Consider the following 25,319-nt stretch of genomic DNA (forward strand, 5'->3'; position numbering starts at 1 on the left):
CTTTTCAATGGTTTTGTATAAAAAGTGAAATTGCCTTTGAAAATTGCTGAACTGTGGATCTGCATTGAGACCCCAACAAAACTCCTCCTTCAGCTGTGAAGAGTGGCACTTGTCCTCCCTATTCTGACTGTCCCCTGCTACATATCTGACTTATTTTCTTTAGAGACTTTTTAACATGTTTTCATTCTGTAAATGACCAATGTATTATGCATTTTCTTCTGCTTTGTGTTTTTAGTATTTTTTTTTTAATTTGTACGCATTCTACCATAACATTCATTCTTTAAAAATGGCTATTTTCAAAATAATTTCACTAGAGACAGATGTTTTGTGAATCTCTTGTTTCAGTGTTTATCCTACCCTTCCAAACATACTCCCAGTTACAAGAAATTGTGTTCCTTTCATGGCAGGGGCAAAATGGCCTCATTGAGTATTACATCCTCCCGGATCCCACCGTGAGCCCGTTCTTCCTGATAGAGGATTCGAGTGAGGGGAAGATAATTACAACTGGAAACCTGTCAAGATCAGGAGAGATGCATTTAACAGTGATGGCAAAGGACAAAGGTTCTCCTCCTTTAAATGGCACTGCTGTAGTTACTCTGAGCGTGTTTGACAACCGTCCATTCGTTCCTCGCTTCAACAGAAGTGAGATCAGGTGAGGCTTTCATATTGAGTTAAATAACTGGGATGTGTTCATCAGGCAATGCAAAACATAGCGAAGTTGAAGGTCATTTTCATATTTTTCCATGCATAAAAAAGTAAATCAGTAAGTCAGTTTTTAGGGTTCTTTTAAGCAAAACATTGGAAATTCTGCTTGGGGTGCTGTGAATATGAGTTGAGGCATTGCCTTTTATTTCTCTCCTTTGCAGCTTTTATAAACCAGATTCTTTGTCCCTTTTCTTTTGAACACTATAAAGCATTTTTCCTTAGGTTCTACTCAAGGGTGGCCCAAAATGTGGCTGGAAAAACAGGGTTTGCACTGCACTCTGAAAGTTGGGCAGATCTGGCAAATGACTGGGGAGAGGGGGCAAGATTTTTCACAGAGAACTCTCTTTTAAAAGAGTTGAATTTCAAAGCCTGCCTGGGCAACCACTCTTGGCAAATTTAACCTTATGATTTATCATTTATTTCCTGCATTAGCATTTCTGTTTTGGAAAACACTGGAGTGGATTATTTAATTTATGATTTTGCTGTGGTTGAAACTTCAGGAGAACCCATTGATTACACTGTTGTATCTGGCAATGAAAGAGGTGAGAACTATCCCCCTTATGAGTTAAAATAGCCAGGAGAATATCGTAACCTGTATTTTGCATAGCAAGTGCTCCTGTGTATAAATGAGGAGATGGGGACAGCATGGATAAAACTTATTTTAGAAAAAGTACACAGAGAATTTTTTTTCAGGGCTTTTCAGCATTGACTTTGCTGATCTTTGGCTTTAGAAAGGGTGGTAACTTGCTAAGAAGTTGGTTCTTTTAATCTTAAACTAGGATAATTTAGAGATTAGGGGAGCCAAAGTAGAAAGTGTTGCTAATAAGCAGGTTCCTCCCTACCAATCACTTTTAGTCCATCATTTCCTTGCCTGTATGTTAAGGCATCTGTTCTCTTGCAGCTGTGCCTGGGCTCTATTTGGCCCACAACAGAGGAAGAACATAGAAACTGGGAGGGAACTTGGAAATGCATAAAAAATGGGGTTGTGCAAGAAGGAGCTGCGATTCTCCTTATTTGTGAAAGCATGTGAAATTCATTTTCACATTTACTGTTCCTTTACATGTTTAAAAGCTGTTTGGTGTTGGGTACGAACCCAGCTGTGATGATGCCTTTGCTGCTTGGCCAGTGGAAGTGTTGAATTTCACATCAGAGCAGAGGAGCCATGAAAACATCCCAAGGGCAACTAAGGGCAACTGGCCCAAGGGCAACCAAGACAGGAAAGGCAGGAGGGGTACAAGTGAAATGGCAGCTGTCACAGCAAAAGTGTGTGTTTTTTCCTTTCAGGTTACTTTAGACTGGATCCTGAAAGTGGTGAGTTGAGAACAGCAGTTAATTTGGACTATGAGGAAGTTTCTCAGTATGTGATTTTAATTCAAGCAAACAAAAAAGTCTCTTCTGCTGCTGGAGGCCAGCGTTCAGGTAATTTCTTGCTTTGAACGACATTCGAGGGGAGCAATGGACACGTTTCATATGTGTAACCCACACAGGAGTTATGGTTAACTTGTGAAGTTTGATATGAAAGGTGAAAAGCTGGTGGCTAAGATTGTTCCCTTGTGTTTTTCCTAGGCCTGTTTGCTGAGAACGTGGCCATGCTGACGATCTCCGTGCAGGATGTGAATGAAGAGCCTGTGTTTTCCAGCAATTCCTACTCTGCTCGCATTCCCAACTCTGTGCCCTACAAATACCCTGTCATTACTGTCCAGGTAGAGTATTTCCTGCATTCTTCACTAGGACAGAAATCCTGTGATAGAACTGGGTTTCTTCCACTGCATTAAAGGAGCCGTAAATCTGCTCTTGAGAGCAGAGTTTACTGCTTGAAGAAAAACGTGCGGCCCAAAAGCCACAGGCTGAGTGTCACAAATCACCTTTTTTTAAACCCAGGCCACAGATCCAGATTCAGGAGACAATGGACTTGTGCTGTACAGCTTAGTGAGCAGTCAAACCAACGAATTTGACATCAATGAACGCACAGGGCAGATTTTTACAGTTTCCGTAGCAGGAAAGACTGGAACATTTAATCTGGAAGTCCAAGCTGCAGACAATGGCACAAGAAGACTCACAGCCCAGACAACAGTCAGTGTAAGGAAGACTTTTATGTAAAATCCTGATTTATTTCCATGTCAAAATTGTAACCAAGAAGGGCTAACTTTGATAGTGGCAAAAAAACCCCTACTGAATTCTGTCAATATGGCTGTCAGATATAGGAATATTTACATACTAGAATTAAGAGGCTGCTGTTTTCATTGGCATATAAAAATATGCTGGCACAAAAACTGATTTTTGGAGGACTCTGATTTTATATCAGAGGGTTTTTGTTATTGTTTAGTGGGTTGAGGTTTTTTTGGTCAATCTATGAGAAGTACAAATGCTTTAGAAAATCTTATCTGTGTTTTTTTTATTAGGTAACTGTTGATTCCAGTTCCAGTACCAACATTGTGATGCTAGTGCTTAATCAGAAAATCAATGTTGTGGAAAGAAACAGTGCTGAAGTAAAAAGGTATTTTTGAAATTCTGAAGCTTATTCTGATATAATATCTAATTATAAATTCAGAGTCCCTTTGGGATAGGGGCCTGACAGCCTCCAGGGAATTGATACAGCCAGTGCCTGGCCTTCAATTTGACATAGCTCAGAAGAGTGAATTCACAGGAATCCACCAATTTTTGCCTTGTAAATTTTGACTGAAGCTGACAAATCTCAAAGAGGTCATTGGAATAGACAATTTCAAGTGGTCTCTTCCCACCTCAATGTTTGTGTGATTTTAAACAGCCTAGGATGAAGGTTTTTATGGATAGCAGGATAAAAATGTGGAGACATAGGGCAGACACCACAAACCAAACCCACCACTGCTACAGGTGAAAACCCCTCCTCATGGCACAGCAGCAGAGCTTCTCCAGGATACCCCAGCACTGCAGGAACAGGGGATTAGCCAGTGATGTGTGATGGCCACCCTACAATTAAAACCATAATTGGCCCTTTTTTGGCACATTAACCAAGATGGAAGGTCTTTGGTTATGCATAAACTTATATTTACATTTGAAAGATTGAGTCCTGTGCTTATGAAGGGAAATCACTCTGAAGATGGTGGGGAAAATCAGTTTGTGATGTTGATGCTATTATGGAGCAGTTCTGGTTAGTAAAAGTTAAATGGGAAAGTTTCTTGGAAGCAGCTGGTGCTGACTGCTACCAGAATGACAGATTAACTGGGCCACTGGTCCAATCCAGCATGAAATCTCTGGAAAAAGAGGAAAAAACAGTAAGGATTATGAGACTAAATTTCCTTCCTCTCCACCTCTACTGTTTATAGTAATCTAGAGATTTATTTTTTCTTCTTCTACTCAATCACTCAACAATTTTGGACAAATAGTTTAATTCCTTTGCTGATGATAGTCCTGCATTTTTACATGCTTAGACTAAAATACCTGCCAAGGTATTTTTATTAGTCTAAATTAGTACCTGCCAAGTGTTGTATTAAATACTACTTCATTTAATTTCCAGAATAAAATAATCTGTCACTGCCCAGTTAATTAAAAACGTTTTCTTCATATGATGTCAGGGTCCTGGAAGATAAACTTGGATGGAATGTGTATGTGGTTAATATTTATTCCAAGGAGTTTGAAAGAAAAGCAAGGAGCAGCACTGAAGAAACCCAAGTGAACTTCATTGCTTTTGATGAGGCCCACCAGGAAGTACCTGCAGAAGATGTAAAAAGGTCTGTATGGCACAGTCTGACTTACGGGGTCAGAGCTTATGCAGATAGGATTTTTTAGAATCCAGAAAGCTGATTCACTGTTTATTGAAAGCTAATTTTCAGAGTTTGCAAAAAAAACATGAGTAAGGCTGTTTCATTATGCAAAATAGATTTAACAGTCAGTTTAATTAAAAAAAAAAAAGCTGAAGGAGAAAGAATATAATTGAAATATATACTGACCTCAGAATGGCAGAATGTTGATTAAAAACACTTTAGATGTATTTTACATTTCTTTGGTCACTGATGTGGAGTTTACATTACCTGTCAGTGATGTGGATCTAGTTCAACTGTCCAAGCTCTGCAGCATTTTGGGTCACAAGCACCAGGTCACAAACACTAGTTGCTGGAAAACAGAGCTCTTCCTGAAGGAAAGACATGACATGTCTGAATCCTCAGAAAAGATCTTGGCAGACCAGGGAGGGATACTCTGTATTTTCTCCACTACTGCTGCAGCTGAAAAGAAGGTCAGGTAAACCATGCACATTTTCCCCTTCTGTCCTCAGAAAACTGAGGGAGCAGAAGGGTGCCATAGAGCTGGAGCTGGAGCAGGTGTTTTCAGCATCTGTCAGCGCTGCCATCGCGGAGGCTGCGGCTGCCCCGGTGTCCCCGGAGCTTGTGGCCGCCATCGTGCTCGGGGTGCTGCTCGCCGCCACCTTCGTCGCCTTCCTGGCCTATGTCCTGCTGGATCTCAAAAGGAAAAGGTACAGAGGAGCTTGCCTTAACTATGTCATTCAGATTTACAGATGATGGGTTTAATTCAATGTCAGCACAAAAAATACCTGTCCAATAAATGACTGATATTTGCAGGGAGCATTGCCCGAGATTTGTAATGTTGGATGCAGCACACACAACTGAAAGTTGTTTCTTCTTGTGCTTGTCACACAGAAAATGCAGTAACAAACAATTCTAAAACAGAGAAATGTGGGCAGCAGAAATTTTAACTGAAGGGGGGCACATGAGTCTCTTCCAACCCCATAAATTATGAAATCGGGGAGGTTTTGCTGCTTAACTTCAGTGACAGCAGGGCCACATGGTAGAGGACAACAATTTCCAGAAAGGAAGCAAACATTTACACTGCTACCATTGTGGAAAAATAGGTAATACTCCAAACTAATCCCCAGAATAACCCTGAAAATAAATATTGTGTATTAAACATATAAATATTTCATCTTCTGTTTCTAAAACAACTGTAAAGCCAATCTTCAAAAATATTTATTGTTATTATTTTAATGTATTTTTTCAGAAAGTATAAGAAACAGGATTTGGTTAAGAAAATTGAAATTATGGAGGGCTTTGATAACCCATGGGCAGCTGATGAAAATGGAAGTCTGAGCAGCTTAGAGAAACCAGAGCACATGAATAGTGGGTAAGCAGACTGCTGCTAGCACAAATTTGCAAAAAAATTGCATATAAAACCCATGGTTCTAGCTTGTTCTGGTACTGTAAGATTTTCCTTGATCTCCCACTAAGCTACAGGTCCATTTAACATATCCTTAAAATGGTAAGTTAAAAATCTCCACACTTGAAGGAAGTTAATACCTTTTAATCTTGTATCATAGGCAAATTCCTATTTACTCTTTAGCAAATTGTGAATCCTAATGCAGAAATGACCCTTCAGGATACAAGAAACTACTTAGTTCCCCTGGATAAAAATCCCACTAATTTTGATTTTTCAGTGTACACGCTGCTCTTGGTTGTAGAGAGGCTGAGATTCTTGTCTCAGCTCAAGGTGCCATGAATTCTCTGAACTCTCTTAGGAAAACTGAGATTATGTCATTTGACAACCTGGAAGGCACCAGAGTGGATGATGCTGAAAAAGACAAAATTCAGGCCTCTGAAAATGACAAATACCTGGAGACAGTGCTGCTGGATTACAAGGGTGGAAGTGAGCAAAATGCAGAGCCTGAAAAAGCTGCTGAAAGTAGAAATGTGGAGGTCCAGCCCACTGTGGGATTCACAACAAAACAGGTAATGAGCTTTTTGATTGAAAAGCATGGAATGAAAGGTATTTTATTGTTATTCATCAAATAACGGAAGGAATTATCACAAAAGCAAATCTGGTGGAACTAAAAAAAAAAACCTTGTGAAGTAATGCCTGGAAGTGTTCAAGGCCAGGCTGGACTTGGCTCGGAGCAACCTGGTCTAGTGCAAGGTGTCCTTGCCCACGGGAGGGGGTTAGGGCTGGACAATCTCTGAAAGTCCCTTCCACCCCAAACCATTCTATGATTCTATTAAAAAACAAAAAAAACAACAACAAAAAACCCAACAAAAATACTTAGAAGAAGGGCTGTTTGTCCCTGCCTAGAAGAAGAAGGAGCAGCACTTTCATCCAGAAGCGATGACTATTCTGTTTTTATGGAATGGGAACAGTAAAGGGCTCACAATTTTATGATTTCCACTGTTTGTAATTTCTCCACACTCAACCATTTGTAGCTCTCTGCCTCAACTGCATTATGCTTTTTTGCAGGATCCCTTTCCCAGAGACACAAACCAGGAGCAGGAACCAGCTCTTTCCTTAACACCTCATCCATTGCCTGCCCCTGAGAAAGAACTGAAAGGAGTAAAATTTTCAGAGGTGGCAGTGATTTTGGACGCAGACGAGGGGGACAATGAGCCTGAAGATGAGCCTGGGGATGATATATCTTTCTGATATGAACACTCAATCAAGAAAATTTTTACAAAAAACACAATGAGACTCATTAGAACAGCTCAGAATTAAATGAGCAATAGGAATTTGGGAATGTTATCCAGATTTTAATTCTGCTGCTGTTGTTAGGATGGATAAGGAAGAGAACGAGCAATATGCTGCAGGAAGGGCTGCAGTGCTGTGCTGCAGGGCTGCTTCCCCAGCAGCAGCAGCGATGTCTCACAGCGTATTTAATTTCTTTTGGCACGTGTCAAATGGGCAAGACAATAAACCTGATTCCAGAGGCGTTGCCTTTTCATTGCTTCAGACGGAGTAATTTTGGGACATCAATTATTCTGTTGTTTTGCGCAGAGGTGTCCGCCGCAGTCTTTGAAAACGACAGCCTGTTTTCTAATTTTCCTATTTTCCTTTTTCCCCCCCCTCTATTTTCCAGTTAGTCGGTGCCTCCCCCGGAGCCGGGATCAGCCCCGAAGGAGCGGCCGGAGGCTCCGTCCGCGGCCGGGCCCGCTCCCTCCGCCCTCCGCGCCGGGAGGAAGGGCAGGGCAGGGCAGGGCCTCGCCTTCCTCCCCCTCCTCCGGCGGGGCGGGGAAGTTTCTGGCACCTTCTGGCGGTGCCGGCGGAAGCGGCCGGGAGGAGCGGGGGGAGCGGCGGGGTGGGGGCAGCGCCATGGCCAAGTGGGGCCAGGGGGACCCGCGCTGGATCGTGGAGGAGCGGGCGGACGGCACCAACGTGAACAACTGGCACTGGTGAGCGCCGGGATGCGGCGGGAACGGGAACGGGATGCGGGGAAGGGCTGCGGGGCGATGGGCGGCCGGCGCTGACCCCGCCGCTCCCGGGGCAGGACGGAGCGGGACGCGACCAGCTGGTCCAAGAGGAAGCTGAAGGAGGTGCTGGAGGGGCTGGTGGTGGAGGGCGAGGCTGGGCGCTGCGAGATCGGCGACCTCAAACACGTGGAGGGCGAAGCGTCCTGCAACAGCCGCAAAGGGAAACTCATCTTCTTCTACGAGTGGAACCTGCGCCTCAGCTGGAAAGGTACGGGGAGAAGGGGGATGCCAGGGGCTCGGCAGGGAGCGCCGGAGCCCGGCCCGGGGAGGTGCCATTGGCGCGGGCTCCGTGCTGGTCCCTGCTGCCATCGGGAACCTGTACCCTCCGGGCTGGGAGAACGGGAATGTCTCGGCGAACTGCAGTGACTCAGAGTTGTGGGGAGATTGCGGGAGCCACGTGGGCCCGGACTGGATAAATGCGTATTCTTAAATAACCTTGAAACCCGAGCTTGGCTCCTTCCCTTTCGCCCAGGCTTTTTCCACCGCGTATTCCTTAGCACTGCGTTCCCGGTGTATCTGCACGGCCTTACTCGCTTTGCTTTGCAAGAAGTGAATGCCTGCATTGTGGTGGCACTGACAGCAGAGTGCCGGGGCTGCTTTAGTTCCACTGTGCCCAAATTACAGCTCCAAGTGACAGCTGTGTGCTCCTCCGTGCCTGGGAAGAGCAGGAAAACCTAGGAGACGGCACATTTACAGCTGCTTCCAAAAACTAACTGTAGTTTACCTTGAGAATTACGAATTGCACGAGGATAAAACTCTTTAGTGGGAAATAGAAATGATTCTTGATTATTTGGGATACCTGGGGCTCCCTGCATTTTTTTTTTTTTGGTGCCTTATCAGTTCGCAATCCCAGCTCTTGGAGCTGTCCTCACCATGCTTGTCCCATGAGAAGCTCTTTGTTTGCAGTTCGGCTTTTGGGGATCCCAAGGAATTCTTTCCATTCATTAAATGCCTAAAACTTGACAACCAATTGTGGCCCATGTGTTGCACTGGAATGAGAAGCAGGAGCAGCTGATGTAATGAGCCTGCACAGGAAATTGTCTCTGGATATTGTAGTGCCAAGTGACAGGCTGTGCTTCCCCCGGTACTGTCCTTACTCCTCAGCCCTCGGGTGTGGAGGTTTGACTGACATTGCTGAGACCAGAACAGATCTGGAATTGAAGTCTGCACCTACAATAAGAGGGGACTTTAAACTGAGTACTGTTGTTTGTTTTAGATAGTTTTGTATGTTCCAAGTGTGTTATAAACTAAGACCATACGTAGAATTGTGGTGTAAATGTTAACAGAGAGCAAGGCAGATACTTTACTCCTGTGCAGTTTAAGTCAGTGTAGATAAAAAAAAATGTAATCAGCTTTTTGACTTCTTTAAGTTCACTTAAGCTTTAAACAGAGGTTAGTTTGGCTTTGTGTGGTTTATTTCAGAGTATGAAGTTAGAAGCAGGCAGACATTATTTTGTTTGTATTTCTATGTAAACTCTCTAAACGTTCTCTACGAGGTGTTTATGCTGGTCAGTGTTTAGTGACAGCTCTGACTTCGGCTTGCTGCTTTGCTGTGCTGAGTGAATCATGGATTTGAGAGCTTAATTTCAAATGGATTGGCTACTACATAGGAAATTAAAAAAAAAAAGCCCCAGAGGTTTTTTTTTTGTGGTAGCCATCATGTTGTGTGTTTTAAGAGCTCTAAATAGAAGTGAGAGTTCACATTGAACTAAAAAACTGTAATTAGTTCTGTAAGTCTTCAAGGATAACTAGGACTTCAAACTATGATTAAAATGTGGGTATGTAAGGACAAATGATAAAAACCCTGACACTTGCAGCTGGTTTGGAAAGTCCAGGGTAGGAAAAACATTGTGCTTAGCAATTGAGATAAGAGAGAAACAAGAAAGTGAGGAACTGAGCGCATTTAATGGCACTAAAATGAGCAAAATGGCTGTTCTATCATTTTTAGAGGATGTAACATGGATTTTAATGGATTGTTCTGCATTGTGGTGGAAGCTTTGTGAAAACATGTTTGTCCTTTTAAAGCAGGTATTTCAACAGTGTGTTAGAGCTGGGTCTTTCTGAGATGTGTGCTTCACACTAGACTGTCAGGAAACCAAAAAATAATTTATTCTCAGGACTGACATTGAATTCCAATGCCATTCCAGCACGTAATTTGATGGTGATTGATAGAAAGGTAGTAAAGCTTTGTTTACATTACAGTGATAGTGAAAACACAGAGCTGCAGCAACATTCTGCCTGTGTTGATCCACCGGCTCTGTTTGTTCACAGGTTGGACTTTGCTGCCCAGCACAGACGCTCTCAATATGAAATTTAATTTTAAGAGTTGTGAAAATTGCTAATAGGGTTAGCTGAATGAAGTCAGGTTTGTGTTTTGCTCCAAAAAACTCCCTGTAGGCCTGCACTTCCTTTCTGGGGAGAGCAGCCACAAATGATTGGCTTTTTTATCTTATGGTTTTCCTGCACTGATCCTGGTGCTGGCAGGGAGCAGGGAAGACTGAGGTGGCCTTGTGGGTCCAGGAGTGTTTCAAGGATGGCATGAACCAGTTTCCATGGCTTTATGGGGTAGCAGGTTCTCCTCGGAGACTCCGAGGGGTCTGGTTCTGCTGTCCCTGAGTGGATGTGGTTGTGTAGTTGTGGATTAACAGACTTTGTGTGTTGTGCAATCCCTCATTGCCTCAGACTGGAGCGGGGAGGGATCTTTGCACTTTATGTTACCAACAGTCCTTCATCTTCTCCATGCCAGGAAACACCTGGGCATTTATTGGAGTCCCTCACTGGGATCTTGACCAGTTGGGCTCTGTTGGTGCCCTGCAATTGCATGGGGGCTCAGGGAAATAATGAAAATAATGAGAGCGATGTTCAGGAACAGTGGGATCCAGGTGGCTCCTGTGAAAGAGAGAAACCCCAGAAATTCTGCATCTGCCTTCCTGATAATTCCCCTTCTTGCAGTCGTGCTCAGCCCTGGCCTGTTGGAATTTGAAAGTTTTGCTGATGAAGCACCTTGTTGGATTTTTTTATGTACTGACACTGATCTGACAGACCTGCCTGTTTCTGTTGTTGCTTTCTGAAGGGATTTTATCTGATCTAATTAGTGAGTTAATTAACAAAACACTTTTGCAAGGTATAGGGGAAGAGTCTTCAGTGTAATGAAAAAAAGCCTCAAACCTTACATTCAATCTCTTCAGTGTCGATTTGAGGCAGGGCAGCACGGGGAGCAGCTCAGTGGGGTGGGCCTGGGCCCCCAAGGATCAGAAGTGGAGCTTAATTCCTGTCCTTGCTGAATCTTTCTGCAGTGTGCAGTGACCATGAAGTGGTTAAAAGTAATATCATGTGCTATAAATGTGCATGTGAATTTCTTACTTCAAAAAAATGTCAACTGTATACTTCTCTATTATACACATGTATGTTTCCTGGTAACATGCCTGCATACTGGGAGCTTGCACACAGTGAAGGAGGGCATGGTTGGCATTCCAGGGAGCTTCTGAATCTACATTTTTCCCTGCCCCACCCTTAGATGCACATTCAGTGTTGGGGACAGGCTGTAAAGGGTGTCAGAGCAGTGCAGGGAGCAGGTGAGTCCCTGTCCATCCCTTGGTGCACCTGGATAGGGAACACACAGCTCCCAGGAGTGGCTGAGGTTGCTTTTCAGTTCCTTTAAATCAGCCTTGAGGCAGCTCCCTTCAGGTAACACCTTTGTACAGCTCAGTTCCAAGTGTAAAACTCTTGCTGTGGGGGAAATAGTTTTTAATGATGCATTTAAGAATTCGTTATGTTAATACAGGTACAGTGAAAGAGTCTGGTGAGAAACATAAGGGATCTGTTGAAATTCCTAACCTGTCAGAAGAAAATGAGGTAGATGATACAGAGGTAGGTGTGCAACACTGGTATGGGTGTATAGGTCCACAAATCTTAAATAAAGTTAATCAGCATCTAGGCATCATATTTTTCCTGTTAAGTGGGGTAATTACATCTGGATAGTTTATTTAATGCTTTTGTTTATTATACTTGGAATAATGCCTTATTCTGTTCTCGTGTTTACCAATGAGGAATGTGCAGTTTGCTTTACTAATTATTGATTGTGATGATATTTTAACTACAAATTTGAGAAGAACTCTGCTTGGAGTCTTAAAAAAAAAACCCAAACCAACACAGCAAACCACTCCCAGCCCTAAGACCTTAAGTAATCTCCCTTTTGGTTGGATAATAAAAGTTGGTTGATACTGGGCTTCCACAGATCCTTCAGCCTCTGCTGAGAAGCAGCTCCTGGCTATACTTGATGAACTAGACTGAGTGGAGATACTACTTTTATTTATGTCTTAAGAGGACTTATTTTTAGCAAAGGTTGGCTACCCCAAGATCATGAAGTTTAAGTTGCACCTGTCCTCTTGAGCATAGTAAACAAAGCCCAAATGCTTCCCTTTGTTGCCAGAACCCAAAAGGCTCCTGACTCGGGTCTCTCAGATGCTGTCATTTTTCTGTTTCTAGATAAATGTGAGCAAGAAGAAAGGGGAAGGTGATGTTCTGAAGGACCTGATGAGAACTGAAGGAACCACCAAAGTCAGAGAGGCCCTGAGGGATTACCTGAAAGCACTTAAAACAGGTAAATTAAAATTAAAGCAGGTGAATTAATCAGCACCTTGGGAGTGTTCCTGTGCAGGTGCCCTTGCTGAACAGCTTGGTTAGATGTTGACAAATCCCTGGGTTTGTACTGGTTTTATTTTTAATTGTCACCAGCTGAGATGAATTAAGTTAGTCCTGACACTTGGGATCTTTTTGCTTTCAAAAGTGGCCATGTCCAGAAGGTTCTGGGGCTGTGCTGGGTCACACAGGCCCTGCCAGGGCTCAGCTTGGCCCTACAAGGACTGGCCAATATTAGCATTTCTTTTTGTTGCCTAATTTTAGAAAACTGCCTTCCTTGCCTGAACTGCTGCCTTATTTTTGCATCCCTTTGTTTTAGTTGTTAATTAGATTAGTTATTTTCTAGAATTTCTGAAATGCTGTCTTTATTTCTGTTCTTTACAAATACATCTTTAAACCTGCCATTACTGTTTGAGATTCTAAGGTGTAATCTAATCCTAAACTTAGTGAAATTATGCATTTTCACTTGTTCTTCTAAACTGAAAGTGAACAAAATTTAAATATTCTTTTCTATCTTTTGAACTGTGGTATTTTTGTGAATGACAGCTGTTTCCAAGAACCAGGAAAGTATGCTCAAATACTAATGCATTTACAGCTTATAGTCAGATTGTTATCAGGTGTATCTCAGATTGTGAACTACTTTGTTAAATTACTACATTTTTTTGTTTTTTGGTCAAGTGCTGTGTAATTTTCCCAAGTTAGATCCAGCAATTTTTGGCTTGAGAAATTATTGTGTATGATTTTTAGGGTATCCAAAGATTCTTCAACACTGGAAACTCAAAAGGGCAGCAGCATCTGACAGGGATGGCTCCCATTCTGTACTGAGTTTCACTCCATTCTTCTGCGAAACTTAGAAGAATTTCTTTGGGTTTTATTTCTCTTTGATCTAAACATGTGCTGTGCTGCCAGAAGTTTGTGCAGATGTTACTGATTCGGGGTCAGGTAACTTGGAAAAGCCTTTTCAAGGGAAATTGCTGTTAGATCTGTTCTTGATGGAAGCATAAGGGTAAACTGGGGAAACTGGATTGAGTTTTATGTCAGAGTTTTTCCCATTCTCCAGGGTTTTGGTGATCTTCACTGAGTATCCGGATGGTGGGGGGGGGCAGTGAACAGCTCGATTTCACACTGAAAAGTGCTTTTCTTCATTGCAGAGTTCACCTTGGGAATGATTCTGCCAACTAAAGCTCCTGCTGGTCAGGAACTGGCCATGGAGCAAAAACCAAGTGGGAGCACCATGCAGGTATGTCAGCTTCGGGTTTTTCCACTGAATTTAGGGACTCCTGATTTATACTACTGCTGAGTAAATACAGAAGTACAGTGTATAATAGCCATGAATTCACACACTGTGTTTGAGAATGTGCAAGTGACCATGCTCTTGCCCTGCCAGCACTTTTTAAGGGTCGAGATCTCACACTAATTCCTGTGAATATTTTTTTTGCCTTGCAGGACTCTGTTACACCACAGTCTCTGGATATGGTCGGAGTAAAAATTCCAACAGTGAGGATACATATGAGAGAAGTCTTCAACTCTACAGCTGATGAACTTTACAGCATCTTCACAAAGAAGGAAGTAAGTGATACTTTCAGGAGGCATTTTAACTGAATGTGAATGTTGGTGCTGCTGAAGAGTCATGTAAGTAATAAACACGTCACAGTGTCAAGTACAAATTCCATTTGATGAGAGTTTATTAGGCTGCCTTAGACCTTTTTTTGCCAGTTGTTCCCTTAACAAAGTGAGACTGCACTGTTTTGTGGTTTTGGTGCAGCTTCCTTGTGCTGTCCTTAACAAAAGCTTTGCTCTTTGATGTAGGTGTTGTTGAGGAGCCTGCAGGGCTCAGTAATGGCACTGCTGTTACCCACAACTTAATTAGATTAATTACTGGAGGTGATGATACTGTTACTTACAGGGGATGAAACACACAATCACTAATTTTGGGTTTGTGTCCTTCAACCAAGTCTGGGCTGGTACTGGAGAAGTTTAAGTTACAATCCTAGAGCTACCTCTGGGAAACAGAAATGGCTTTTAGCAGCTCTTCTGCACCTTCCTGAAGCTGCTGGCTCTGATTCCCTCATTTCCCAGTCTGGGAACAGCCAGTTGTGTCTCCACTTATGGATGTGGTGGGGGGCAGAGCCTGTGCTGCTCTGTATTTACCAGTGCAAATTCCTCAGCATTAATATTCTCACTGTGCCACCTCACTGGCCCCTGCCACCACCCAAGCAGTGCTGTATAAAACAAAAGCCTGATGAGTTCAGTTAATTCCTGCAGTATCCCTCCCTTGTCTCCCAACATGGTGCATTTTGTTTTTCTTTTTTTGTTAGCTGGTACAGAAGTTCTCCAAGTGCCCAGCTGTGATTGAAGCAGAGAAAGGAGGCAAACTGCAGATGTTTGAGGGCTTTGTCAGCGGTGAATACACAGAACTGGTAAAAAGCTCCTTCTCCACTTTAACAAAAGGAGGGGGAGGGTGGTGGCTCCTTCTCTGAGCTAGAAAGCAGGTTAAATTTGTGAATTGCAGTTCCTCTCTTTCAAAGCCAACAGGTGGTCTTTTGTTGTGTGGTTTTTCTATCCTATCAAAAGACCAGGAGCCTGATCTGCACAGGGAGCAGAGAACTCAGCACAATCCTTTGTAACTGAGAGGAGGGAGAAAGCAAGTTTCAAGTTTATTTCCCAAATCCCTATCCCTTTTTAGCTGGGGAGATGATCTCTGTTCTATTCAGGGCAAGTGTTAACCCTGTCCCAACTGAATGGTGGTGCAAATAGAAAGGAAAAACCTGATAATTAGAGGTCAGCTGCATTTTGGGAATGTCCTAAAAACCATTTTCATCTGCAGGAGTGCCTGACTTGTGTATGGGACCAGGCTGGGTTGTGTAACACAATCACTCAGTTGCACTTGAAAATTTCAGTGGGGAAAACCGGGCTTGTCCTTGTTCCAAAGTCTGCAAGAAAATCAGTGTTCTATGTGCAGTAACCAATAAGGGCTGGTATTTTCCCACACCAAAAGCAGAACAGTGGAATTCAACATGCTGAAAGCTCCATGAAAACAGTTTATTTTAAAAACCAAATCCTAATATTGCTCTTGTTTACATATTCCATAAGATACTGCTCCTCTCTCTGTATTCCAGGGAGAACTGTAATGTGAATTCTCTCAAGTGCTAACACGGTGAACCTACTTATCTTCCACAGGTCCCAAGCCAAAGACTTGTCCTGAAGTGGCGGTGTAGGAGCTGGCCTGATGGTGAGTTTTCCCAAGGATCTCTGATGGTGGAGGGCTCCTTTGCAGGGAGAAGGACTAAGTTTGGCAGGGACCAGCCGTGGCTGGGCACTCCTTGGTTCATGTCCTTCAGAATAGCTGTGAAAAGAGGCTGTGCTCAGGCAGGCAGAGCAGAGCGGGACTCAGCACCAACGAACGTCATTCTTTAAAAAGCACTTCACTGACAGGTCCTGTTTTCTTCCCTCAGAACATTATGCAACAGTGGCCTTGAACTTCCAGGACCTGGTGGCTCAGTCTGAACTGGAGCTGGAATGCAAAGGGGTTCCCATCTCCCATGAAGAGAGTACAAGACAATGTTGGAAGAAGCAGTATTTTGAAGAAATACATATTTTACTGCAGCAATCAAAAGACAGCATGGAATGATAGCACTGTAGTTTTGTTAGGGCATTACTTTTTATACTTTGTTAACATTTGCTTTTCTAAAAAAAGAAAAATATAATTTATTTGTGGGAAGAATAAAGGCCCACTTCTATAAGACTGTAAATAGTTTAAGCACTATTTATGGGTTTTTAGGGAATGAGAGGCAAGTCAGACTGTGTATATCAACAGCTTTGCTCTGGGACAGTGATTGCTGTTCTGCTTGCCTGCTACTCCAGAGAGTGACAATGATTCAGCTGCAGTGAGTCCTGCCCTCAGAGGTAGGTGAGTTATACCATCACTAGGAAGCATTTCCAGTTCCCTAATAGTCAGTGTATCAAGTGGCAGAATTAAATCCAGGTAGGAGACTGAGCTCCCAGCAGAGGTGAGCTGAAAGGGATTACAAAACTGCTGATCCGTTTCAGGAAATGGAGGGGGTTTCGTTTACAGCCTCGTGGAATACTTGCTAGTTGCTTTTAACTGCAGACTCTTTGCAGCTGCAGTTTTAGAACAGATAATTAACAGTGTCATGTAATTACTAGGTCTGCATGCACTATCCTCCCTTACTTGACCTCAGTGTGACATTTATTTATGAAGAAACAGTAGTGCTTGCTTTCTGCAGTTCTGTAAAACCTTCCACTGAAATGATTTACAGCCCTCTGCAATGTTGTACCTCAGAGAGAATAACTGTTAAAAGAATTTGGACGGGAACAAATTGTAATTCCTAATTACAATTGAGCAAGGATAACTTAGTTCTCAAATGCTTTATAAATAAAGTGTACAAATGAAATATGCAATCTGAAACAAACTGACTGCAATAGGGCAGGCTGTCTTTGGAAAACATGCTTGTCTCAATAAAAATGTGACTTTACATCAAGCCGATTTTCTCCATAAACTGACACTGCCACACTAAATAAGTTTCTTAGGAGTTAAGTCTTAAATGTAATACAAACAGGTGGCAACCTTACCACCCAGAAAGGTTCCATCATCTCAAGGATAGAGAGGTGCTGCTCCTTGCTACAGGCCAGGTTCTCCTGCGAAGTTTGCAGTCAGTTATTAACAACCCTGAAGAGACCTGTGGTAGTAAAAAGAACAAAGTCCTCACAGTCACAGGAGAGGCACAGAGCAGTTCCTGGGTGTTGCTGCTTTAAGAGTCCAGGTGCTAGGTGGGGAACATCATCTTGAGTAAAAAAAAAATTGTAGTATCTGTTTCTGAATGCTCAAAATTTAGTTACCTTTTTCCCCCCCTCAGTATTCAAGGAAGAAAACCTGATGTTTTGAATACAAAATTATTTAGGGTAGTGATTGACAGAGGTGTATATTAAGACAGGCTTCAGCAGGCTTGTGGGTAGATAGTTGAAGAGATTTTGCAACAATTTAATCCTTGAGAGTAGGTGGTTCTATGCAATTGCAGGTTTCTTTTAATAGTGAAATTGCAGCCCCAGTATTCTCTGGGAATTGTGCCTCACCCATTTTCCCTCATGACTGAAATCCCCTGGTTTTCCTGTCTCCCGGCCTTCACTGGAATGGAACAATTGCCAATTACTGGTGTTAAAAAAAGACAGGAGTTGTGCTTCCAGCCTTGCAGTCCCTGCTCCAGGTGTGGCGCTGCCAACCAGAAAACGAAGAGCAGTAGCTCTGCACCCCTCTAAAACTGGTGCTACAATTTCTCCTAGACTTCCCAATTAAAAGTAAAAAATGTTAGATGAGAATTAACTGAGAAAGGCAAAGAGAAAAATGATACAATGAGAAAGACATGATTTTTAAGATTATGGCCAAAATTCTTTACAGATCTCAGTACTTTAAGTGCCAGAAGAGAGGCTTGACTGTGCATGGAGAAGGTATTTAAAAGCTTAATTTTGAAGGGGTTAAAGGGGAAGTAGACATTCCAGGAGGAAATAAGTAATAATAAATGAGAAGTGGGATAAAAGCCGGGAGAAAATCAAAGCTGTAGGAGACTGAGGAAGTCAGTGGAAGATTAAAGAATTTAGGGTTAAATGGTTTTCAAAGGTGGGATAAGGGAATACTTTTACAGGTGGAAAAAATACAAACCAGAAAACTGATTTAAAGTGAGAGAAGGGGATAGAATGGAATAATGATTTTCAGCACATGGAAAGTGAGGGAGACAGAGGATAAAACACCTAGAAACAGGCTCTGGAAAAGCTTTTTGGAGGTATTGCTTACTTCTGCTCAAAAAACTCTACTGCAGAAAAATTCTTTGTAAAAACTGCAAGAATACTCAAGGGGGACATTAGGAGGTGAGGGAAGAGCAGTAAGAGCAATCATTTCCGGTAATCCTGACGTGGTTAATGGTGCAGTATTTGTGTAGCCTTTATGAAATCATTGTCAAGTACTGATTTTAGTTGGTCTGCTTGAAAATGAGCTTAAAAACCACCCCAAAGGCCAGAATGTTACAACTCTGTTGTGATCCCATCCTGCAGGAGCTGCTGAAGCCAGTAAGGGGCACCAGCTCAGACAACATCCCAACCATCAGCGGCACAGTGTTAATAAGGTTGATTAATTCAGAAAGCTACTCACCCAAAGGGTTCCAGCAGCTGCTGCAGCTTGGGTTTTGATCCATAGGCTAGTGTTTTCCTTGACAGACAAATTCTGATTGTAGAAGTTTTGACTAGAAGCTGTTGATGATTTCTCTGGAGTTACAATCAGGAGAAAGCTAATCAGAAAAGGTAATAAAATTATTCCTAAAGAGAACAAAACCATAGTTATTTCATGTCTGAATAATGAGGATACCAACTTAAGCACTTACCAGTGTCAGCAGTGTCTGTAAATGCACGATAAAAATGCTGAATAAACGGGAATATAAATTTGTAAACTTCAAAGACAAATTAACTGCAGAAAGTTAAAACCAATGAGAGTAAATTCAAAGGGATCAAGAGCATCACAGACTCAAGGAGCAGCAAGTGATGCAAAACTGCAGTGAAGGGTAGATGGAATGAAAGCATTTTGAAGTAAAAAGATCAAGGTAGATGAAGACAATATAAAAACAAATGAGCTGAGCAACTGGAAAATGAAGCTGAAAATGGAGTTTAATCAGGTATTAAAACCAGTAGCACTGACAGTCCAAAAGGTCACATAGGAAATTGGCATTACTCAGAAATAAACAGTGGGAAGTATAATGGGAGAGATGATAAAGTCATTCCAGGGGTGCAGAAGCTGTAAAAAGTGAGGGAGCACAGCCAGATAGAGCAGAGGGAAAAAAGAAAGGAAGTCTAAATGGTGCAGGAAAATATTACATAAGAGATGTTAAAATAAGGGAAATGAGAGGCCAAGTTCCACTGGCTTTTGACAACACTTCATGTTCCAACACCAAGCACCAGTCCCTCTCCACTGTGGAGCTGAACACTTGTGCACACTAAACAAGCACCAAAATTCACATCAAATCTGAACCTCTGACCATCAATTTCTCTCTCCTGCTGTTTCACTTACTAAGTTCTTTGCTGAGTAATCCAAAGAGTGAAGCAACATATTATAAACAAATGAAAAGTCATCACAATCAGTTTAATGAAGTGCACAGAATAGCAATTGATCATGTCAATAAAAATAAAACAATTAATTTTACATCAAGTGTGCTTTATTTCCTCCACAGGTATTCTGTTAAATAAAGCACCATATATATACTGCCAGGCCACAGCTAAAGAGGATTCTTTACAGAATCAAATTTCTTGTGGTTGTTTAGTATGCAAGTAAACTTAATTTTGATAATAAGAACCACAGCGATCTGAGGCAATCTGCCTCGATTATAAGGTACAAAACTGGCACAGAGGACACCATATTATACACAGTAAAAATGCCATAAGTTTAAATTACATCATACAGGGCCAGGAGGCCCTGTCTCCCAGACAGCCATATTAAATGAAAGCCACTACAGTGAACTCTTAATTACATAAAACATAGCCATTATCTGATTGCCCTTTAAGAAAGTGTACTGTAGATGCAAAATAAAATAAAACTTAAAAAAAATAATCTTGAGTTCTGCCTGACCAAGAATTAAGCATATAAATCTATCTTGCCATTCAAGCAGAGAGCACTGGACAAACTGAAGCACAAAACAGAAATAAGCAAAACTTATACAAACAGCATTTTTTGGGGGGAAGGATTTTAAAAAAAAAAAAAAAAAGAGACTTAAAAGCAGACATGCTCCATCTAATGTCAAGAAGCAGCTTGGTTTCCTTTCCCGGATATCCGTGTGACCACATGAATTGTAGACTCAATGGTCCTGCACAGGATGTCTAAAATGTCATGCTGCTGCATGTGACTAAAAAGTCCTCTGGAATGGCCACAACTGATTGATAAATTAGTTTCGGGGTCCTGGGATGGTAAGGCTTGGCCATCACAGCTCCGCAAGTCTGCGAGATCGGATAAAACCGCTGAAATCGACGTGGAAGGAAACTCCGAGTCCTCCTCAGCCCCCACGGAATCCTTGGAAGCCTGCAGGTCTTTGAACTCTTTGCATTCTTCGAATTTCCCGTTCCCCGGCTGCTCCTCGGCGTGCTGCCCGCGCGCGGCCAACACGACATCCTCGGGAAACGAAGAGGGCACTTCCATCCTGTACTCCTTGACAGAACTGTTCTCGGGGGAGGGTGGGTCCTGCTCTGTGCCCGGGTCGATGATGGACGAGTCCCTGGTCTCGTTGTCCGAGGTGCTGGTGGGGGTCAGAGCCTCGCGAGGCTCGGCCTTGATGTCGCCGATGTCCACGGTGTGCTCCTCATCGCTGCTCACCCGCCGCCTCTTCACCGGAGTGGCTCCTTCGTCATCTGCAGGGACAGGGGAACATGCTCAGGGAACTGCTCACACTCCCACCCTTTTCATAATAATCACTTGTTTCCTTGCAGACAATTCCTACAATTCACGAATTTTAGCTTTTATTATCATAATAACATGTTATTTTTGTGTACTACTGAGCTTTGGAGCCAAGAAATGGCCCACCCTGCAGGGATAAAATAATGTATTACATTAACTTGATAAAAGCGACACCAAACCTTTAGTTTTTCTTTCTTTGGCTTCTTGCTCTTGTAATGAGTTCCTCTGTTGTTGACAAGCTCTACATTTGTTTAAAAGCTCTTGCAAAGTTGGAATCAGGGCCGAGTTGAGCTGTTTGGGAGTGTGCACCGAAAGCAGCAAGGCAAGTGCTCGGAGGTCCTGGGAACAGAGAAACAAAGTTAAGGCTTATTTCTAACTGTGAATCTTGCACAGACTGTGCAACAAGGAGATGCTGTTCATGTTCTGAGCAGCCCGAAATTCCCATTCTAGAGCTGCTCACACCCCTGAAATTCCCCACTCACTTTCTGCTGACCTTAACACAGATCTGTCCTGGAGATGACAATGCTGTGCTGAGACACAAAACCTTGCTGGGTTACAGCACTCCCACCATTAATGCTACTGCAGTTGTTAATACTTCCTACAGTCAGGTTAATATTTCCAACTTCCCCTGGTCCCCCAGGAGCTCAGCTGAGGCAGGGAGTGCCTAACACCTGGCAGAGGGCACTGAGGAGTTTCTGTAGGACATGAGTTGCCTCGTGTTTGTTAGGAAAGACTCACCCCATTTAATGCAGAGCTCGCTTTGGAAATTTCAACTCTCTGGTTGCTGAAGTCAGATTCTAGACTTTGATACTGATTTATTAGATTTGTAATTAAAGTGTTGATTAAGTTGGCACAGTTTGCTTCAGAAAATACCTGTCCTTGCACCTGTGGAAACAAAGTATTTTTTTAAGAAGTCAAAAACTTTGAACTGTGAAAATAGCATCCCAAAATGAAGCAACATCTGTGCCTGCATTCCCTGGAGTAATAATTATTGCTAAAAGACCACATACCTTGAGAAGAAAATGGGTGAGAAAGGTGTACACAATGTTGTTGTTAAGAAAGGTCCTTTCATCCATCAGAATACATTTGATATATTCTGCAAAAACTGGATCTTCACAGAGGAGCTTCACACAGTTCTTGGACATTGCAGACTGGCAAGGAGACAGAAGATGCCAGAGTCAGCACCAGAACTGCAGGCCAGGCCCACTGAGAAATAGTTCACGTCTATCAGATGCCAGTAAATTTTACAGATTACTGACAATTCTCATTTCCCGTTTTCCTGAGATGAAGCTGCCCAGGAAGGGCAGTTTATCCCCATCAGTGTGTGTGGGAAGGGAGAGCCTCCTGATCTGTGAGCCACCCACAGGGTCCTCTGCAATCATACCCACACTCTGACACCTCCTCATTTTTCCTTCATCATCCCAGTGTTTGTACTACATAAAAAGTTGGAAATTCACAGGCAGGATGAGGTGTTTTCTGCACACCCACCACCTCCATGGGGGGAGTTGCTGTGTCAAGCTTTTGCAGAATATACAGGGAGCAAATACAATTTACCAGATTTTTATATTTGATTTAGCAGGACTTCTCACATGGCAGTAACATAGGCAGAGTATTTTATTAAACACCACCCACCAGTTACAACTGGGTTCTCTGTTCCGCATTCAGTGTGTTTTGCCTGTGTTTCCATTCTGTTGGTTCTGACTCTTACCTGAGTCTGGCAAAGCTCAGTCCAGAGTTTGGGGAAGAGGGCAAGGTGAAGTGGCAAACCTTCATAAGCAACCAGAACACCTGCAATGGAATGAAGGAAGAAGTCAGTGTGGGAGAACTTTGCAAATTCCTCAGAAAAGCAGTGCCAAGGTGCCATGTCATTTTATAGGATCACACTCCAAGCATTTTGTATGATCAGAAAGCTGTAGTGTGTCTGTGAGTTCTTACAGCCCATTTAATAAATACATTGGAAAAGTGCGACAAACAACAAGCAGATGGGTGATTTAGGGGATAAAAAGACATTCTCAAATTGCTCTTTGGACGAGATTATTGGTGTGACACTGAGGCCTGTGCACACTGAGGAACTTGCCCTTAAGGGTTGTGTGAGAACACAAAAATTGTAATATTGACAAGTAATGGCCATTGCCGAGACGCTGAGGATTCAGGACCTGATCCACAGCCATTTGAACTGCCAACCACACAGAAAGGGCCTTAGTGAGTCCTGTATTAAACTCTAAATGTACAGTAAGACTGAATTCTCAGTGGTTACCTCAGCTCTCTTCTGAACAGGCCCAAAACATTTCAGTCACGTGGGTAAGGCTGCACTTTCTTATACATAGATTAACGGTTTTGTGGATAAAAATAATATCCAAACACAACAAGTTTCACAAGCTCTGCTTTTTCTTAAAAACTCTGAATATAAAACTTAGTGGAGAAGGAGTCAGAGCTATCACAGGAAAAAAAAATTGTCTGTTTCACCTTGATACTTACTCATTTTAACTAAAGTTTCAGTGAACTTTTCACAGTTGATTGCAACTCGACACAGGAGGTGGATGAACTGGTGGTAGGAGAAGAAATAGTCCAGCAGCATACGGTCGTAAACATCGTCTTTGCCCTGAAGATTTAAGAGAGCCTCATTTAACCTCCAAAGCCACAGGACAGCTCCCAAATTCCCCTGAGCATCTCCCTGCCTGTCACTAGCCCTGCAATATTTCATCCTGTACTACAGGAAAACAGTGGGAATCTCCAGGTGCCTCCTCACCCAGCCCTTGGCAAGCACCAGGGTGTGATAGGAGGAAGGATGGCAAATACAATTCCCTGCCAGGAAAATCTCTCATTGGAGGGTTCTGAGCCAACACCCAGAGGGTGCAAAGCTGTGCAAATACCATGACTTGAAGAGGACAAGAAAATGCAGTGACTGTACCACATACAGACACCTAAATATATACACTACTGATTTTTAAATCATAACTTGTCAGTTGTGATCTGCAGAAATCAGAATTTTCTAGAGATTTGAGCTTCAGAGCAGAATTTTCAGGAATGTCTCAAACCCAATGATACACATATGTCAATATTTTAATATTTTGGATGTATATAAGCTTAAAACGGCATCAGAGAGCCAAGAGGAAGCCCCTAAACTCAAGCAAAAAAATGCAACCTTATACAAAGCAACTGAATGAAAAACAAGCATGCAAAACCACAGGGCAATGTGATTGTGGATGTGGTTCTAGAGGTTTACAAATATTCTCCTTCCTAATGTATTAGGAATTCAATATAAAGGGTGAAATACTGTCTCATGTATTATGACAACTTTTTAAGTCCAGGTATTTACATTCTGCAGTGTCACTTCTGGACGCACGATGGGGAAACCCACCAGAGACAGTTTCTGGCTCTCTAACATCTTTCCAAACACCTGGATTACACAGTCAGTTTGATGGTGCACAAATAGACACAGCATCATTGTGAAAGCTTTAAAAAAGAAGGGTTACTTACCCTACAGTAACCGTGCTTCTTCGAAATGTGTTGCCCACACAGATTCCCATCTACGTGCACATAGGCCCCATGTGCAGGAGATTGGATTCTTTCTGAATAGCTGTGTCCACTGGGGCTGTGCCTGCACCCAGTGTGTCCTTGCGACCACTGTACCTGAGGGCACAAGGGGTATGGCGGCTTCAACCACCACTCAATTCCTTCACCCATAAGAATCCCCTAGGACAGGACTCGGAATTAGCACAGCAGGAGGAGCACAGAATCTGTGTGGACAAAGCATCTTGAAGAACCACAGTTACCGGACAGCAAGTAACCAGTTCTCCTGCTTCAAATGATTGTCCATACATATTCCTTTTTGGGTGGGATTCACCTGACCTGACTTTAGCTATCTAAAATCTAGTCACTGGTGTTCCCTGCACTCCTGGGACAGGAAGGAGGGGAGCTCTTTCTCTCCTTCTCAGGGTAAGTCTTTATGGACAGGAGCCCCAGGAAGAGCTGGATGCTGACCTTTTAGATAGGCAAAGTGACGTGAGCTGAATCCCACCGTTGCTGCAGCTGTAACAACGGGACGTGGCAAGTTACTGTGGAGTAGCCCCTCCAAAGCTGGCATCCCATCAGGAAGCCCACAGAAGGGAAAATGGCAAGTGGAAAGACTTAAATCCCTTTATGACATTTCAGGCACTGGATTTTACCCAAACATGTAGGAGATTACGCCTCGTCCCAGCTGAATGGACTCTAATGGAACCTGCGGGGTCTCCTCAGCTGTCTGGCAATAAATCTTAAAATAGTGTGAAACCCATCTGGACAATCCCTGGGTGGTGCCTCAATTT

General features: G+C 42.8%; 2 protein-coding genes across 2 annotated transcripts in view; one reads left to right on the top strand and one right to left on the bottom strand.

The window, feature by feature from the left end:
• The first annotated feature begins 7,767 nt into the window (after window positions 1-7,767).
• LOC134042258 (activator of 90 kDa heat shock protein ATPase homolog 2-like) lies at window positions 7,768-16,928 on the top strand. The gene is made up of 9 exons (XM_062489429.1): window positions 7,768-7,847; window positions 7,943-8,133; window positions 11,710-11,795; window positions 12,414-12,528; window positions 13,718-13,806; window positions 14,013-14,135; window positions 14,885-14,986; window positions 15,747-15,798; window positions 16,022-16,928. Exons 1-9 carry the CDS (start codon window positions 7,768-7,770, stop codon window positions 16,195-16,197), a joined length of 1,014 nt encoding a protein of 337 aa, XP_062345413.1. The 3' UTR covers window positions 16,198-16,928.
• A 2,603-nt stretch (window positions 16,929-19,531) lies between these two features.
• The window catches only part of USP34 (ubiquitin specific peptidase 34), a 110,825-nt gene continuing 105,037 nt past the window's right edge, over window positions 19,532-25,319 (bottom strand). Inside the window, exons 75-81 of the mRNA XM_062489052.1 lie at window positions 24,493-24,645; window positions 23,491-23,614; window positions 22,721-22,800; window positions 22,023-22,163; window positions 21,751-21,897; window positions 21,192-21,351; window positions 19,532-20,966 (exon numbers count right to left, since the gene is read on the bottom strand). Of these exons, the coding sequence (XP_062345036.1) occupies window positions 20,362-20,966; window positions 21,192-21,351; window positions 21,751-21,897; window positions 22,023-22,163; window positions 22,721-22,800; window positions 23,491-23,614; window positions 24,493-24,645 (1,410 nt within the window). The 3' untranslated portion in view covers window positions 19,532-20,361. The remainder of the gene's footprint in view (window positions 20,967-21,191; window positions 21,352-21,750; window positions 21,898-22,022; window positions 22,164-22,720; window positions 22,801-23,490; window positions 23,615-24,492; window positions 24,646-25,319) is intronic.

The sequence above is a fragment of the Cinclus cinclus genome, chromosome 3 (assembly GCF_963662255.1).
Source record: "Cinclus cinclus chromosome 3, bCinCin1.1, whole genome shotgun sequence".
In the NCBI taxonomy this organism is placed as follows: Eukaryota; Metazoa; Chordata; class Aves; order Passeriformes; family Cinclidae; genus Cinclus; species Cinclus cinclus.